The 18,949-nt window shown below is 45.1% G+C and overlaps 1 protein-coding gene across 1 annotated transcript; it reads right to left on the bottom strand.

Annotated features, from left to right (window-relative positions):
* Window positions 1-7,791: 7,791 nt before the first annotated feature.
* Window positions 7,792-18,857, bottom strand: PGK1 (phosphoglycerate kinase 1). The gene is made up of 11 exons (XM_042825230.1): window positions 18,729-18,857; window positions 17,560-17,610; window positions 16,324-16,479; window positions 16,063-16,207; window positions 14,096-14,199; window positions 13,690-13,809; window positions 11,574-11,688; window positions 11,133-11,312; window positions 10,279-10,456; window positions 9,915-10,013; window positions 7,792-8,270 (listed from the first exon to the last, which is right to left on the bottom strand). The coding sequence occupies exons 1-11, from the start codon at window positions 18,791-18,793 to the stop codon at window positions 8,230-8,232; spliced, it is 1,254 nt and encodes a 417-aa protein (XP_042681164.1). The 5' UTR covers window positions 18,794-18,857; the 3' UTR covers window positions 7,792-8,229.
* Between the last annotated feature and the right edge of the window lie 92 nt (window positions 18,858-18,949).

Genomic DNA, 18,949 nt, shown 5'->3' with positions numbered 1-18,949 from the left:
ACAAACAAAGAAATTATGGCACAGATCGATCAAAATCAGACCTCTCCTAAGCCCTAGGGGACTCAGTTAATGTAACTTGCAGTCAGCACCCCTTTGAGTTTGAAAATTACACCTACATCTCCTGGCTGAGACTAAACCTCTGTACGAGGCAATCTAAAAGGAGTCTGGCAGCTTTAGGTTTGTTCGTAGCTGCTTGTGTATTCCCAGCTTTCAAGGAAATTACCCAACACCAAACTAACACAGGTGTGGTTTCTTTAGTGGTAGGAAAGCTTATACAGCTCTTCAGATTCTGCCATTTTCACCTACAAGACAGTCTGCTCTCTCTCTGAATTAAGTCACATGTTACAACAGGATAGTGTGAGAAGCTGTTACAGATGTATTTCAAATGTCTTACGATGCCCCACAAAACAGACTAAAGTGACAGTACTGATGGCAAAATGTACTATGACTTACGGACAAAGTGAACTAGAAAGTCAAACTCAGAAATTTCTCTGCTAATGAGAACATTGCAACTAGGTCATCACTGAATGCTGTGTAACCAGGAATCAGAGCACAAATATTGCCACAGAATAATTAATATATGTGACAGCAGGTTCTAGGAATGAGAACAGGAATTTCACCCACACAGCCCTACTGTTGAATTATACAGATAAAGAGCAGACCTGAGATAGTCAGCTTCCAGAGGAGGCATGCAGGTAAAACACAGAGATCCAGTTTAGTACAAGCAATCTAGAGCCTAAACTCCCAGACATGAAAGCTCACATCCAACTTTAATGAAGATAGCATTCAGAGTGAGTTTCGGGGTCATAATTCTATTTAGGTCACGTATGAACTTGATTCAGGACACAACTTTCTTTAACTATCTTCTGGACTTCAGTTTGAGCAGCATTTCTGGATTTCCAGTAATTATTTCTCTTGTGCTAAAAAAACTACATTAGTTCCACCTCCAACTCTACTCAGTTCAGACTGCGGGTTTCAGTAGCTCTCTAAACATTAGACTTTTATTCAAACCAGAATGCTTTTTGTCACAGACACCCTGACCCTCTCCCTCTCTGGGGTCCTGCACAGGCACCTGGCAGTACCTGCTGCTGGGGCACACAGGTCAGGAGGGCAAAGAGCTGCAGGCTAATGGGACTCTGCTCTGATCAGAGAGGTTAGGTTACAAGGCCATGCCTTTGAAGACTGACTTCTTCAGTGTGGCCCTCTGGTTTACAACTGGGATTTCTTTTAATTAGATTGTATTATTAATTATTTATGACCTATATTATCTGCTGCCCAAAGCCAAAAGATATCAGCCTTAATGAGGATAATTGGAATAGTTACTTTTTTTTTTTTCCTTTACCTCTTTTGTAAAGCACCTTGGGCCTTACTGATTAGAGGTGCTAGGACAGGATTAGATGTTTAATGAAAAACTATTATTAAAACGTGGAATAAGAATGAGGACTGAATTAAAATAGAATTTTCTATTTTCTATTGCATTAGGGATGAGCAGAGGATCATTTATTAGAGGTGACACAGAAACTTTTAACCTCAAAATCAAATGGGCATCTTCTTTATGCTCCTCACGGTGGAGGACTCCAGGCAAGGATGCCAAGGGCCAGAGCCTGGGACCAGATGTTGTGAGATGTGAAGACAGCCCCCAGGCACCTGTGCCATGGAAACACTGGGTATCCTGGCACCCACTGTTGGTTCCACTGGATTCTGGCTACCTACAACATCAAGCAAAAGCAACAGCTGCCAGGTTCCTGCATGACTACACATTCAGCCTTCCGGCCTTCCACTCTCTCAAAAAGATATTTTGGAATTAGCACAGATGGGACTTGTGGCTCTGCTCCCACCATATGGCGAGTCTCACTGAGGATATTTATACGCCTACCTTAAGCAGCCTGCCTATAAAGGCCCAATCTTTCTACCTGAGGCAGCACAGGGATGGCTGAACCCAGACTTCAGGGGGCTGCTGGAGCCTTGCATCTCTAAGGAGCAGGGATGCAGATACACAGCTTCCAACACTTCTGGGATCATCAGCCACAGACTGACGTTTTCTTCTCTCGGGGCCAAAGTCGGAGGGTTTTGAGTCCTTTCTGCTTAATTTGGAATTCAGGCAGAGGCAGACCAGCAGGTGCTGTGGACCAGCAGGAATGGGAGAGGTGGGCCAGGAGGCACTGGGGCCCCAGGGCTCCTCTATGGGACTGCAGGAGCAAAGCGTCCCCTGGCACTACAGAAAACAGACATGGGAAGGACCAGGACAGCTCTGTTCTCCCCTTCACACACACACACACCCCTCTGATCCCAAAGCAGGTACTCACAGCAAACCCTCATAGCCTTCTCCGCTCCTCGAAGCTTTCCCAGGAGTCTTCCTCGGGACTCGCAACGTCGGGCTGAGCCCAGTCTCCGCCTCCCTCCCCGGGGCAGCGGAGAGCCGCGGCAGCCCGCGGGGCCCGAGGCGGGGCGGAGCGGCAGCCGTGCCCTCAGGCCGGGCGCGGGGCGGCGGGCAGCCCCTGAGGGAGGGCCGCGGCCGCGAGGCGGGAGCCGGCGCCGCGTTCCCCTCTCTCTACCCCCAGCGGCCCTTCTGCCTGTGGAGCCCGGCGCCGCTCCTCCGCACCTGCCCGAGCCCGGCATCCCGGCGGGCGGGGCGGCCGCGGCCCCTCCGAGGCGCGGAGAACCGGCCTCACCGCGGCGGCCCGCGCCTCCCTTCGCTTTCTCCCTTCCCGCTCCTTACCCGGCGGGCGCCTGCCCCGGCGGCCGCCCGCTCATCCATCCTGCCGCTTTCCCCGCCGAGGCGACAAAGCCGGCATGGCAACGGGAGGCGCCGCGCGGCTCTGGGAGGCGCCTTCCCCAGGTCGGGTGGTTAACTTTCACCGGGCGGCGGCGGCGGCACCCGACATCCCCCGCTGGGCCGGGCCCTGCAGTGGCTGCCGGGAGGCGTAGTCCGTCCGCCCCGCCTCGGCGCCGCGGGCACCCGGCCGGCACAGCGATGCCTGCTGGACGCCTTCGGGCGGCGGCTTTTCGGCGAGCGGAGGGACGGCGGGTCTGCGCGGGACTTGGCGGGGCTAAAAGCTGAGAAGTCCTCCTCAAAACGCCGAAGGAGCCGTCGTTACCGCAGATAACGCGGTGAGGAACGCCAAGGAGAGCGCGCAGGGAGAACAAAAGGACCCAGGGCTCACCCGTACCTCCAAGGTGAGTGGGGTGGCCGGGCTCACAAAATGGCTGCTGCCCCACTGGAGGCCCCTCACAGAGTCACAGAACTGCAAGGGTTGGAAGGGTCCTCGGGGCACCATCGGGTCCAACCCCCTGCTAGAGCAGGCTCCCCGCAGTGATGGTGTGCTCCCATTGACTTGATTCCCTCACCTGAGGTCTTCATAAACAGCGGTGAGATCCCCTCTCACCATTCTCTTATCTGAACAGCTCCAGGTCTCTCAGCCTTTCCTCGTAAAGGAGATGCTCCAGGCCTCACTTCATCTTTGTGGCTCTCCGCTGGACTCGCTCAATGATCTTGGCCTTTTATGAACTGGACACGGTGCTCCAGATGTGGCCTTACCAAGGCAGAGCAGTGGGAGGAAATGCTTCCCACGTCCTCCTGGCCGTGCTCTTTTCAATACACCCAGGATATCCTTGGCATTCTTGGCCACCAGGCCACACTGCTGGCCCATGGCCACCCTGTTATCCGCCAGCACACCCATATCCTTCTCTGCAGAGCTCCTTTGCAGCAGATCAGCCTCTATAACCTGTACTGATGCATGCAGTTATTCCTCCTTAGCTGTAGGACTCTGGGCTTGCCCTTGTTCCTCTGTGCCCAGTCCAGATCTTGCTGAATGTCAGCATAGCCTTCTAGTGTGTCAGACACTCTTCTCAGCTTCATATCCTTGTTGGAAAGGCTCAAGTTTTGATGGTTGTGTGGTTATAAGGGTACCTTTGCTACAGCTGACCTCTGGCCAGCCAGGCCTCCAGCCATTACAGAGCTTCTGCCCCACTCTGCCAAATGAAGGCTGACGTCCCCTCCTGTTACCTCGAGTCACCAGTGCTATGACCCTAGGTTTCATTACTGGCAAATGCTATCAATTACACTTTTTTTTTCTACACAGAAACACTTTCTCTACCTCCTGCTATTTACAGCAGATTTTACATGGTACATAGAGACATCAATAAGAAAGCACATGTTTTTGTGCTTATTATTATTTTACTGCCAACTGCAAATTTAGTATTTCACCTTGACATTTGATGATCTCAGCCATGAGTTCTTCGCATTTTTTGCCTTATTATTACATTTATTATCAGTCAATGTATATGCTAAATATACTACCTTCATCATGTTGCAAGCTTTCTGCAACCACTTTATCTTATAACCTCTCTTCTGTTTCTACTCAGCAGCGTTACCCCAAAACCATTCTCAGAAGTACTGGACACCTAAAAGCACAACTGTTGGAGATGCATATCTAGAAAAATTGTCTCAGATCATAGAACCATTATGTTTGGAAAAGACCTCTGAGATCATCCAGTCCAACCATCTACCTACCACTAATACTGGCCGCTACTGTGTCCCTCAGTACCACATCTACACGTTTCTTGAACACCTTCAGGGACACTGACTCAACCACCTCCCTGGGCAGCCTGTTCAATGCATCACTACTCTTTCTGAGAAGCTGTTTATCGTAATATCCAACCTGAACCTCCCCTGGCACAACTTAAAGCCATTCCCTCTTGTCCTATTGCTATTACCTGGGAGAAGAGGGCAACCTCCACCCCACCACACCTCCTTTGGGGTAATTCTAGAGAGTGATAAGGTCTGTCCTGAGCCTTCTCCAGATTGAACAATCCAAGTTCCCTCAACCAGTCCCCGTAAGACTTGTGCTCCAGAGGCTTTGAGGCCTCTGTTGTATTGTGGGGCCCAAAACTGAGGACATTACTCAAGGGAGGGCTGAGTCAGGACAAGCACCTTCCTGGTTCTGCTGAGTACACTGTTTCTGTATGAGTTAGGTATGCAAACAAAAATAATCTAGAGAGAACAGTGTGATTCAAGAGGATGAAAAACAGAGTAATGGAAGCACTTTTGGATACCTCGAAAACATTTTACCACTGCAATAGTTAATTACTAAAAAATGCTACAGGCAAAGGTTAAATATCTGGAAATTGTTGTTAATCAGCTGCTGGTCAAGTGCACAGCTCCTGCAGTCTTGTGCAAGGACGTTTCATCCCCTTTGCTTTGACATCTGAAAAACTAAGCATCTATCTAGTTTTGCTGTTGGTTTATTCTGACACATGGACCTGAGAGTGGTAGTAATTAGAATAAGACATGGAAACAAACAAACAGAACATTCTAAGATATGAGTAGCAAGCATCCAAAGTCAGTGCAAAAATATTTTTAAGTGCATGCATTTGTGTTCATGGCACATTACAACTCCTTGCCATATTTAATTACAGATGCTTGCTTTTGATAAAGAGGAGGAAGAAAAAAGAGGAGGTAGCGACCACACATTGACCTTTCACTGTGAATACCAAAGGAGATATGGAGGGTAAGTCTTGTTTTTGCTCCATGGGGAGTCAGCAACACAGGGTTCCAAGAGTGAGACTAAAATGAGCCGTGCTCTAACAAGGCCTTGTTTGCCAGAGTCAGACAAGAATGGACCGTTACAAAACATGGTGGAATATTTGTTATTGTAGTACTGGATTTCCAAAATCCATAGTCTTTTTGTGGCTGACAAGCTCACTCTTTTCTTTGCCTCGTTACTGCAGCTGTCGGAGGTCTGCACCCCTGCCTGGAAAACATGAGCAGCAGCTAGAAAGCAATTCTAGCAAAAATCTGCATCATTCATGCGTAATCAGACAATGCTTGGGAGATTTACAAAGGAGGGAGGAGGTAGAGAAAACTCACAGTGCTGCAATCATTTACATTATTTCTAGTTGCTTTGCAAGTGTCACTTTTAGGATTAAAATGCATTAAGTATAATTTTCATATAGAACTTCGTGCTTTAGCTCAATTGGGTTTCAATTTGCATCCTGTGGTGACCAAGTAACATTTGGCAAATAGACCATGTCTGTTTATAACACATACCTCCATTTTGTCTTGGTAGTACTGTATACATATTTACTTAACTTGAAAGCGTACTCTGTATTGCAGCTTACTGCTTCCCTCAAAGATTCTCTCCACAGCTCATCCTGGATGCTTTGTTCAGCTCAGGCCACACCTAACACCCAGGATGGCAGTGCGATACTACTGCAGGGAAGCCACTAGGTGTAGGAGCAGACAATCACTGCTTTACACGTTTCTGTTCAGTGATCCAGGAGGAAGATACACAGGCAGCTCATTTGAAGCACTGCATTCTTGTAGTTCATAGGATTATAGAACAGCCTGGGTTGAAAAGGACCACAGTGATCATCTAGTTTCAACCCCCTGCTATGTACAGGGTCACCAACCAGCAGACCAGGCTGCCCAGAGCCACATCCAGCCTGGCCTTGAATGCCTCCAGGGATGGGGCATCCAGAATCTCCTTGGGCAACCTGTTCCAGTGTGTCATCATCCTCTGTGTGGAAAACTTCCTTCTAATATCTAACCTAAATCTCCCCTGTCTTAGTTCAAAACCATTCCCCCTTGTTCTGTCACTATCCACCTTGTAAGCAGACATTCCCCCTCCTGTTTATGTGCTCCTTTCAAGTACTGGAAGGCCATAATGAGGTCTCCCTGGAACCTTTTCTTCTCCAAGCTAAACAATCCCAATTCCCTCAACCTTTCCTCATAGGAGAGGTGCTCCAGCCCTCTGATCATTTTAGTGACCCTCTGGACCCGATCCAAGAGCTCCACATCCTTCCTGTATGCAGTACACCAGGTGGGGCCTCACAAGAGCTGAGCAGGGACAATCACCTCCCCTTCCCTGCTGGCCACCCCTTTTCCAGTGCAGCCCAGAACACAGTTGGCCTTCTGGGCTGCACATGCACACTGCTGGCTTGTGTCCAGCTTCTCATCTATCAGGCCCTCCAAGTCCTTCTCCACAGGACTGCTCTCAAGGAGATCTTCGCCCAGTTTGTATAAAGACCTGTGATTGCCCAGACCCAAGTGCAGCACCCTGCACTTGGCCTTATGACTGCTGACTGAATCAAAAACACTTTTGAGTGTTTGTAGCCAGTCTGATTTTGGTATATTGCTAGGTTTCATTCAGGGCCACCTCATGCTAACCCTAACCCTGTAGCAAGCACAGGGTTACAACCTAGAACAGCCAAGATCAGAATCCCAACTTTATACATTTGCACCATATTGGTGCTCCTCCACTGACAATGCTTGTAGTTCTGCAGCATGCTTCATCTGTAAACACAAGCCTGATTATTCAAACTGTATTTTACTATGCTTTTTTTTTACCACTTTTAGTGGTTGACTTTACATCAACAAGAGTATTGCTGTTCTGTTTGTATACGTAAGGGGGAAGGTAAGAATCTTGAGTTCTTACCTGTCTTCAAACGTTCCAAAATATTTAGGTTAGAGACTTCAGCTATCTACTATGCAGCCATTTCTCTCTACAAGAACCACATTTTAAGATATGCCCATTTTTTACTACTCCTGCTATTTAAAATTTCATCTTCTCTCTTATTTGATGACATGAAAGCTTTGATGTAACAGTAGATGTTTAATAACTTCCTCACCAACAAAGTTCACATTCATGATGACTGGATGCTTACAGATCTATGGGGTAAAATAAATAATTTACTAACATTATATTTAGTGCAAGGAGAAAGATCTGACTCCTGTTGTAGAATAAGGGTATTTTTAACGTAAAATCTGAAAGAAAGACTACATACCAGCTGTCAGCATTTTAAATATGTTTATTCAGCAGCTATAACAGTCAGCCTCCAAAAAATTGGAGTCCCCTTTTGTTTCTGAACCGTGTCAAGTGACAGAAATGCCTGCTAGGAACATTGAAGAAGCTACGTGGTGCACTCCTTTCTGAGAAACAGACATGTCTAACAGGGATTAATCTCTCTGAGAAGGCAAAATATAAATATATACACTCTAAATCCACAACAACAGTTTAAACGCACTACAGTAATTCAAGTGGGATAAGAGTGAACAAATCCAGATCATGTAAACTGCAGCCATAAGATATCTGTTGTCTTCTCAAATCCTGTCCAGTTTCGGTTTACATTCTGTGATCTGTCTATGGCAGAGTTGAAATACAGAAGCATAGAAGTGTTGAATCTCAGGGGCTGTGCACAGTAACAGGAACTGGGGTGATAAGCTGTTCTCTACACGTTGCTCAAGGCATCCACGCCAGGAAGAACTTTACCTGTGAGTAGTTGAAGAATTCCAGTAAAGTTCAGAAGGAGAAGTACTTGGCTTTATGCTTACAACTGCAATGTTTACACATATTCAAAAACCAGAAACAAAATCCCCCCCAAAACACCTCGAACTACAGGTCACATTGTTTCTACAGGCATTCCTGCTGCTGTTTGTGGCAATCACTACATATGGGTTAAACTGTTCCACACAGTAAATACATTTTAGGGTTCTAGTGAGTATCCAGAGCATATCTGCAGACAGATTCTTAGCAGCCAACAATCATCAGTGTTCAATTAATGATAACAGTTGTTTCTGTCCAAGTTCCTGCTAGGGGCAGATCCAAATACTTTAAGATATTCTTCCATTAAGTTTGATGGCAAACAGATTTTTGATAGGATCTGGGAAGTTGTTGCATAATTCCTTTAATCCCCAGCAGCACGTAGATAGGATTTTGGAGTGTGTGGTGGAAATTTAATGAGTGAATTAAGAAAAATAAACACTACCTTCTCCAAGACTTCTACTGTGACTAAAACATCTGTGTCCTGATAATTAGATACATCATTGCAAAGGGCAAGAGTAAGGAACATGCTCATCTTTGGGTATGGGTCCCCAAATTACTGAAGTGCAATGTTTTCTGAGGCATTTTCTTAGCTTTTTGTTGTTCTTCATTATCAAAGAAGGACATTTTCTTACCCCCTTCCCCCCCCCCAAAAAAAAAAACCACTACTTTTGAATGCTTGAGCTGTACAACAGTACTGAATTTTAACACTGTTCACAGCCCACTAGTTGTTTTAGTAGCCTTTTTTTTTTTTAATATATAGATATCTTCAGAAGATCCTCTAGTTAGCTAGACTTCCGTTACATTTAAAAGATCACACACAAGCCCACACTTTGGGCCAAAACTTAGACAATTTTGTCCTTTTGAATAAATCAGTTGCACAGTGCTTCCTTCTAGCCATCTGCATTCTTTCCCTCTACCACCACTCCCTAGGCAACAGAAACAAAAGCTCTGTCTCACATACAACTGCTGGAAACCAACAGCTGCAATGCAGTTTGTTGCAGTTTCTCTTTTACAGAGACGCTGACAGTATTAGATACTTTACACATACTGGGAAAAAGATAATTACCAGAGGAAATGAAAACCCATTTAGAGAACAATGTAACTCACTGGAAGAGCTCTAAATCCTCACCATTTTGGATTCTCAGTACTCTTGTGCAGGTTTGTTAAGTGATCGCTAGAGGGCTCCCCAAACCAGGGGATTTCCAACGATGCCCTCAAAAGGAAGCTTCTAACCAAAATTTGAAGTTATTCTGATCCCTAACTCAAACTGAGCATTGCAAACAGTCTGCTTAGCATGTTTCAGGGAATCATCGATAAGCAAGGAGCTGCTCTGAGAGCTGTACTACTTTCTTTTACAGCTTTTATTGCTGCATGGGAGTGACAGTCTATGCTCTTTGCAGGAATATTCCATTTTCTTTTCTCTTCCTCTAGGGGGACAAAAAAAGAGCTAGGAGGATCTTATATGCAACTCCATTTGTTGAAACAAGACGACAGTTATTCTGTTGTTGTGCCTTCCTGAATATCAACATAAGGCATAGCACCCAGAATTACCTAATTTGCTCAAGCAAGTCAAAAGAAAAGAACAGTTACCCTCTAGCAGTTCCAGGCTGGCACCACCTCCAGTGCTGACATGGCTAACTTTATCTTCAGTGTTCCACTTTGCACAGCATGTAGCAGTATCTCCACCACCTGTAGTACAAGAAAAATTAAAAATGAGCAAGGCAAGAAATTCAGTTTGTTCAGCTTAAGGGACACAGCCTTGCTACAGGCTGGTGGTGCTCCCAAATCCTCAACATTAGTTCATACAGCAGTTTTTAAAGTCATACTCTGCAAGCTGAGGGGGAGATGAAAGCATTGCTATAAAACAATTTGCAAACTATTGTTAATGTGGTGCTTAGCAGGCAGAAACTTACTGCTTTTATAAAGACAAGAACAATCATGTGCAACTACTTACCAATAATGGTGATGCAGCCCTTTCCAGTTACTTCCACTACTTTGTCCATCAAGGCTTTGGTTCCTTTGGAGAACTTGTCCCATTCAAAGACTCCAACTGGACCATTCCACACTATTTGCTTGGCTCTTCCTACAACTTCAACAAACTTCTTAACACTTTCATGGCCACAGTCCAAGCCCTATGACAAGTAAGAGAATTCAGAGAGAAGCTTTCTAGCACCTTACCTAGAATCACCAATGCCTTACTGATGGGATCCTCAAATGCTTTTTTCCCCCCCTCCTCTTTCATTTGACACTGAAGTTAACAAGGCTCTTGGAACGCCTGATGGTGCTGATTTTGTGCCCCCAAGTTTGCTGCCAGTTCAGATACTGCAGACTAATCACAAAGCAAGAGTTTCTCTCGGCACTGAATACCAAGGAATAGAGATCTGCCAGAAGTTACTTCTGTGGGGTGGAATCTGGTGTGGTATTTGTATTCTGAGTACAAATAAGTCATTTAAAAAAAAAAAAATAAAATCAATGTCAGATGCATGAAGCCTTACTTAGAAACTTTTGCAAACTCTAATTAAGTTCCAGTCAAATAAAAGGGACTTACACTCCATTTAGAACTGAAAGTTTTAGAGGAATGTTGTTGTTTTAATCCAAATCCCACAAAAGCTACTTTAAGACTTAAAATTGTATCAGGAAAAACCACATGGTTTTCATTTTATGAAACAAAAGTATTTCATGCAGTTAGACTGCCTTCAGAAACATTTGCAAAGGATCACAGTTACTCTTATAATTCCTACAAGAAGTGTTTTTCTCACCTCAGTGCTTCCTGTTACTATTTCTAGTCCCTCATCTATTAACACCTACCATCCAGCCAGCAGGAATGCCTGAAGCCACAGTGGCTTCCCCAGTCTGTGCATGCTCATCGAATTTGTCTGCAGTGATGAAGTCCACTGGCAAGGTAATCTTCACACCGTTCTTCTCCGCCTTGGCCATCAGGTCCTTGACAATTTTTGATCCCTCTTCATCAAACAGAGAATTGCCAATCTACAAAATAATTATGTGGAAAAAATAAAAAAAGCATCTGTTGAGCTACTGGACATTATTTATGAGATGAACAGCAGCCATACCATTCAGACAGCAATTCTGGAGAGCTCTATTAGAGCACTAAGACATACACAGCAAGGCAATTTTTGCAAACAGGCTGTTGAGCAATTTCTGGGTGCTCCCTACTCTCTATAGGGTATACTCTCTAGCTATATATACAGGTCATCCTTTACTAGAAGCAGACACAATTCTCTTTCATACCTGCATGTTGTTTAACACTTTAAGAAAGGTGAATGCCATTCCACCGCCAATGATCATCTCGTTGACCTTATCTAACATGTTACTGATCAGCTGGATCTTATCCTGAACTTTAGCTCTGGAAAAGAAAAGGAAAGAATGAACAGTGTAGTCTCCACCCCAGACTCCTCAGGCAGACCTTACTCTATCTTTAATTAAGACAGAACAAAGCCTGAAGGAAGGACTTACTGCATAGAAGTATAAAGCAGAATTTTTCAACTGCTATTCAGTAACGGCAATACTGAGATATTGCAAGGTCATTCTGAGAGAATGATTCAACAAAGAAGTTACGGGGAGTGGGCAGAAAGAATGTGGCAACTCAGCAGGCCAGCATTAAACAGTATCTGATAAAAATAGAATAAGAAGCCCTCAATTTTTCTCCCATTTAAATATAAATTTAGCTTGGCACTTTTTGACTATCCAGCAACACACAGCAGGGATCAGAGCACTGCCATTCACAACTACTGTCCAAATCTAGATCTACTGTACCAGTGGATCTCTACCACAGACTAAACTCCTGTAATCAGTTCAGGTCCCAAACCCAAACTCACAACACAGATTCAAACTAGTAGGACAAACAGCCCTGCCCAAAAGCAGTTGGCTGCTTTTAGCACAAGATATGAATGATAACAGAATAACAGTGCCACAGTCACTTTTTGTAGGAGTGAAAATAAGCAGCACTCAGTAGACAAATCTTTCCTCTTTTATGTCACATGTTGTTACTCAAAAGAGCGCTTCATGAAGGCTTTAGGAAATTACTTAGGAAATTAGGCAAAACTATGGCTGGTACTGAAGAGACTTGCTTTACAGCCTCAGTTTGGCTCTGCTTTACCTAATGACATTTTTATTCCTTTAGTTAACTCATCTCTAGAACAATTATAATGACACAGATTTCAGTAATAAAATGCTTTCAGACCTAATCATTAGGAATATGTATTCCCTCTACCATCCTAACCTTAGCAGCTGTGGAGATCTCTGGTGTGAATCAGCCCTCAGCCCCAGTTTAAGCAGTGAAGTTGCTAATGCTGCCACACTGTGGGAACTGTATGATAAAGGATTGACGGGAGGTGCAGACCCAGGGCAAAAACCTGCAGGATGCATCTTCCTTTGTGAAGCTCCAGGCAAATGAAATGTGAAAGTGATTTAGATTTTTCTTTTTTTTCCTTTGTGTACAATCCTGCTCCTAGTGCTGAAATTACTAGAAATTACTTCCCTGCACATGGCTTTTTGTTTGCCAACACAGTTCATCTTCACCTCATTTATTAATACAGTTATCCTCAGTTAATCTTCCGGGTCCAGTTTTGTTATACATAAGCAGTAGCCAATCCACAGCTGATTCACATGCAGCTCTAAATCTTGGAGAGGCACCAATGAAAAGCAAGCACTGCTCGTTGTAATCAAGATCATTGAAACATTTAAAATTTGATGCAAGAAGTGAGCCTTACTTCTTTGAAAGTATATTTATTGGTATAAAGAGCAGGAATAAGCCACATACTTTTATCATCAAGGAAATGCAATGTTGTCCAAGCTTTGTGTTACTGTTCAAAGTATTTAAATTCACTTGGCAAACTGAAACACTTATTTCTACGCGCAAATCAGACATTTGGTGTTGTGCCTTCAATTCTCTTTGTACACTGGCTGCTGCTGAAGAGCAGAGGCTCAGCAAACTACAGTAGGTCAGCACTGCATTAGACAGACAGTGTCAACTTACACAGTGCTGAGCTTGCAGGATGCCTGTACTCTGAACCATGGAGGAAAGGTCACTGACAGTGTTTCAGGGCCATCAAGTGTATCAGCTCTTCTGGGTCAACTGTACAGCAAATTGCTGTGGACTGTCCCTTACTTAGGGAACATAAGCAAATCTAAGATATGATGAGCAGACTCAGTCATCACAAGGGTGAACACAGTAAGCTAGCCTCCAAATAATCCAGAGATTTCAGGAATTACCTGAACATCTGAACTGTAGGTACAGTTCAAAGGAAAGTATTTGTTTGAACAAAGCCAGAAGAACTTATCGTTCGTTCCAGAGCTGTTAAAGAAAAATAAGTATGGGTATGGTTGGTATGTTCTTGAGCCTTACCCTCCAAGAATTGCTAAGAAGGGTCTCTCTGGACTCTCAAGGGCCTTTGCAAAATAATCCAGTTCTTTCTTCATCAGGAAGCCAGCAGCCTTCTGAGGAAGATGAACACCTACCATGGAGCTGCAGAATAAAGGTAAGAGTGAGGAAAGGAAAAAATGTAGCATCACTAACAACCAAAAAAGTGAATTCTAGTCTTAAGAGCTCAGTTGTCTCCTGCTCTCAGGGAGAAACTTTAAACCATACACACTATAGACAATTACCTCCACTAAGTATCACTCAGGAACAAACATAGCAGAACAATAATGGAATAGCCTCAAGAAGCTAAACTTCAGTGAGGACAAAGCTTGTTTTTCCACAGCAGGCATAATTCTACAGTTCTGCCTATGGAATGAAAACAGATACATACCTGTGAGCACGATGGGCAGTTCCAAAAGCATCATTGACATAAACATCTCCCAATTTAGAAAGAGAGGCTCTGAAAGCCTCCACTTTTGCAGCATCAGCTTTGATCTAAAAAGAAAAAGAATGACAAGTTTGTGCTACTCACATAAAACTAAAGTGAAATCCAGTAATTTATAAGCAATGGGCTTCTAAAAAAGAAGGAAAAAAAAACCGCGAAGACAGATCAGCTGAAGAAATTCAACTGTGGGTGTCTTCATTTCGTATGCTCTTTACCAGTCCAGTAGAAACAAAAAAGATGTTTAAATAGTTTTAACTCTGTATTAAACTCTGAGAGCTTACTATTAAAGCCCTGAGGACCACTGCCATTTCCAGCTGCATCAGTAAAGCAGGCATGGACTGCAACCTTTTGCTCTCTCCAACAGATTTCTACTTACATGAGGTGAAACAGCTAACACATAAAAGGTATGCAAGAGAAGTCAGTGCTGAGATGAGACAAAACTCATTCAAATTCACTCATTTACTGAACAAAGAAAGCGTGGTCTCTAAGCACTACAGGTAAAACAATGAGCTGATGGATTCATTTTGCATCCCTGCACTGAGGATTAACTTATAAATAGCCTGCACACTACAACAGGCCACAGTGACAGCAGCCAACATAGGAACACTGGAAATGAGCTTAGCACGTACTAGGCAAGAACAGACACATTTCTGTTAAGGGACTTCCTCCATCATCCAGGCATCCTACCAAATCCTAAATGGGAAGTAGTTCAGCTTTGCATGCCCTTTAATTAACACAGCCTGAGCAGAACACAAGCTAGAGGGACCATGCAGATTCTAGAACAATGCTAGAACTGTTCCTTCACTCATTAAATTGCCTGGCTGTACCAAGAGATGAAATGCTTCTGTTAGAGCATCTGTAAGCACAACATGAGACTCTGAATGAAGGAACCACTACCACTTGATTTGCTTTGGACAGACATTTTCCAAGCATCAGCTGACAACCCACAAATTTGTATCTGGACAACCCTTCCCTCCCCTGTGGGCAGGGCATGATGGTTAAGCTGAGAAACTCATCTGTCAGCAGTACCCTTCTGCATTGCCCAGCTGCAACACATGCTTCTGTATGCACACTAGTACACAAAATGAAGGGACTGTTTCTCAAAGCAAATTAAGTTCTTGTCCCATTCTTCTCCCCGCCACCACACTGACTTTCAGTTACACATGACTGTGGTTAACTTCGAACCCACTCAATTTCTTATTTTCATCTGCACAGACTTAGTAAGCTACTCTGGGCTATTTTCTTAAGCTACTGGATTCCTGCACCAGCCTCTAAAGGGCACCACACGGTGTCAGCACTCCCCTCCATGCGCTGAATATGAAAGGAGCCAAAATCTATGTAAAGTCACCACGGTCACTATCGCTAAGAAAAGCAGCTGTCTGGAGCAAACATTCTTCTTGACCTTCAAGAAAATGTCAGAGGTACAAGGCAGCCAGATTCTTGATGGCTACCATAAGAGCAGACAGGCTTATAACGGGGTTTGATAATTTCTATGTTGCAGAACATTTGATCAGCACATTAAAGAACTAGCTGAGACAAAATTGAAAAATTCACTGTGGCTAGTGCTGTGAGAATGACAATCTCCAACAGATGCAGAATTTTATTTTAGACATCTCCACAGCTTCCTGGACAGCCCTATTTCATTCCTTTTACAGACTACAGACCCCTGGCAATCATTTACAGCCTTTCACTTAAGCTGTTTCATCTTGGATATTCAAAGCATTTGACTCAGACTTTTCCACTGCATAGTGCAGGTGTCAGACTTGTTGAACAAAGGTTCTCTCTCTGGTTCCCTTCTGAGAATGAAATCATAAACAGCATTTTGAATGAGCAACTAGTTCATTGTCAATCTGCTGCAACCAAGGTATTAAGACCAGAGGAGGCACACGCAGAACCTAAACTTGAAGTTTCACCTTGTTCCCAGAAGCATCCTTCCCTTTCCCTTCTTCTTCTACATGGAATCGGAGGTTCTCCAGCAGGATGATGGAGCCATTTGCAGGATTAGCACAGGCCTTCTCCACCTCAGGACCAACACAATCCTTCAGGAATAAGACTTCCCTGCAAAGACAAGATATACACTGTCATCCCACTAGTGACTCTCTATCCAAAAGGAAAGCATCCAGGTCTGCTCACAGGGAGGGACTGATGCACGCTGAACTGTTCTGCTACTTCACCTGCCCAAGAGAGCTTTAAGCTCCACAGCTACTGGAGCCAAGGAGAACTTGTCAGGCATGGGAACTCCATCTGGGCGGCCCAGGTGACTCATCAAAACCACTGATTTGGCTCCATGATCCAAGCAGTGCTTGATGGTAGGGACAGCTGCCTTGATTCTGGAATGGCAGAGAAAACCAAATGAAAAAGGATTCAGCTAGAGTTTGCCACACAAGTAGACTTGATAATCACTCACACAAGAGTCCTGGAAGTTGTTCTTCAAGAAGGTAACAGAAAGAGAACACGAGAGCTAGGTAGAACGATTACTTAACATCCTCCCTCTCATGTTCACACAGTTCAGTGTACTTCTGAAGACAGCAGGGCATCGCCACCAGTACATTCCTAAAAGGGACACTGGGCTTCTCAGCAGCCTACACTTGCTAGGACAAACATCTAGGAGACTACCACACTTCACAGAGCACAGCTGCCCTGGTGCTAACGCAGCCTATTTCCTTCCCAGGGAAACTGACAATCCCTGAAGCACAGTCATTACGCATCATATACCAAATAATTTCCCTATCCCACAGTGTTTTCAGGTTTTCTGCTGTGATCTTCCATGATAACAGGAGATGGAAGTCAAGTGTACCCTGTCATCCAAATGCTGCTGATAGCTCGTAGCTAAAAATTGTCAGGAAGCATATGAATACTACTGGGCTCCTGATCTAATCACTGATATTGAATCAATAAGAAACGATGGGAATGCTGACCAAAACTGTTATCTGCCTACAAATGATGAACAAGCAAGATAAAAAGACATTGTATATCCCTAATTCTAAGCCCTGTGTTTTCATGTGCAGCTCCAGAACAACTATGCTGATGTAAACCAACAAGTTAACAGAGTAAGGAGAGCAGAAAGTCTTCTGGATGCCACCATCAAGTACAGCAATCAGAGCCAAACAGACATTTGGCTGTAACGTGGCCATAATACTGCAACCATACTTCAGAAATAATGGTTAGGATCCATACAGTTAAGTGGTATTTTTAATGTGCTCTCTACAGTGAGAAGGTCTGTGGTAAGCGTTGTTTGCAAACAGCTGCAGAAGCATTTAAATAACCATTCTGAGTCAACTCTAATACTCTAGTACCAGCAGGGACAGTGTAACCACGGTACCACTCCAGGGACTGCTAACAGAATTGGGATAAAATGAGAGAGAAAATGGACTTCGGGTCTTCATTTTTGGATGAAAATTGGGTCTCACCTTTGATTGTTGGTTATTTTGTGATCCTTCATTGGAACATTGAAATCAACCCTAAAAAAAGCAGAAAACAAACAAACAAAAAAATTAACAAAGAATGAAGGAACTTGAAAGTAAAGCATCTATCTGGAAATGCAGTATCACTAAGGTTAGAGTCAGATTTTCAGCTGCTTTGTGCACAAGTTCTGTTACAAAGACCCGTGTGTTATTAACCATTTATTCTTGTAACGACAGTACAACTGAAGAACAAGCAGCAGGCTGCATACCACCAATACAAGCCAACTCTCACGACCACAGCAGCAACGATGCCAAGGCACAAAATAGACTGAACGAGCTGCCCCACTTCTCCTTGTGAAACCCATGCTCTCAGATCACCGCCTGGGAGCTTTCCGTTCTTCGCAGCTCCAATCCCCTCGGAGCCGAGCACTACGGCCGTAGGGAAGACCCTACCTAGATGGAGAGGTAGCTTCCCCTACACGCGCCAGAGGAAAGGATAAAGGGGAGGAGTTCCGCCAGCCATTTCTGCCTAGCATACCTCGTGCCCACGTGGTGAGCAGCAGGAAACCGGTTGTGTAACAGCTCAGGGCAGAAATTATTCGCAGAGCGGCTTCTCTTCTCCCTGACTCACGCAGGGAAAGCGTGGCCAAGGCACGGCGCTGAGCAGCACCATCTTTTTCCTCCCGAGGAGGAAGGGAACGCCTAACCGGCTGTAACGGAGTATCAGACCCAGTCAAACGCACGCTACAGTTTATCCTTCGTTATTCCACACCTGCACCAAAAACACCCCCATTTAGTAGTCCTTGGATTTTCTTGCTGCCTGCTCGACACGGAGACACACGGGAACGACAAAAGCCGCCAGCAAAGCGGGAGGAGATGAGCAGAAACAAATCGACCCGGCAGCCAAGCACAACGAACTAAGTCTACAAACCGGACACAAGAGCACCGTTACCGCGCCGTCATTCCCCAACGGGGCGTAACAGAGCAGCACAGAGCAGCGCAGAGCACGGCGCGCTCCCCGAACAGCGAAACCGGGGCGTGCAGCACAGCGACCGGGAGGCGCCGGGAACCGCAGCGCATCTCTCGTAACGCAGCACGCGGATTCGCTCGGTGGGACCGCAGCCGGGGCCTCGCCGTCCCCGTTTACACGCACGGGGCGCGGCCCTGCTGCTCACCTCATGACGACCCGCTTGCCCTTCACATCCACCTTGTCCAGGGTGAGCTTGTTGGAGAGAGACATGATTACCACCGATCGCCGACCCCGCCGTCCGTTCCCTGCCGCCGCCGCCCTCACTCTGCCGCGCTACCCGTCTGCGCCGCCGCTACGCCGGCCGTCTCGTCCGCGCCCGCTGCTGATTGGACCCACGGGGTCCGCGGCGTGCTCCTATTGGACGAG

This window comes from Centrocercus urophasianus, unplaced genomic scaffold (assembly GCF_019232065.1).
Source record: "Centrocercus urophasianus isolate 14NV4802_14NV808 unplaced genomic scaffold, USGS_Curo_1.0 seq_24, whole genome shotgun sequence".
Classification (NCBI taxonomy): Eukaryota; Metazoa; Chordata; class Aves; order Galliformes; family Phasianidae; genus Centrocercus; species Centrocercus urophasianus.
The sequence above is the reverse complement of the archived record's forward strand: the minus strand, read 5'-3'. Positions and strand labels throughout refer to the sequence as shown.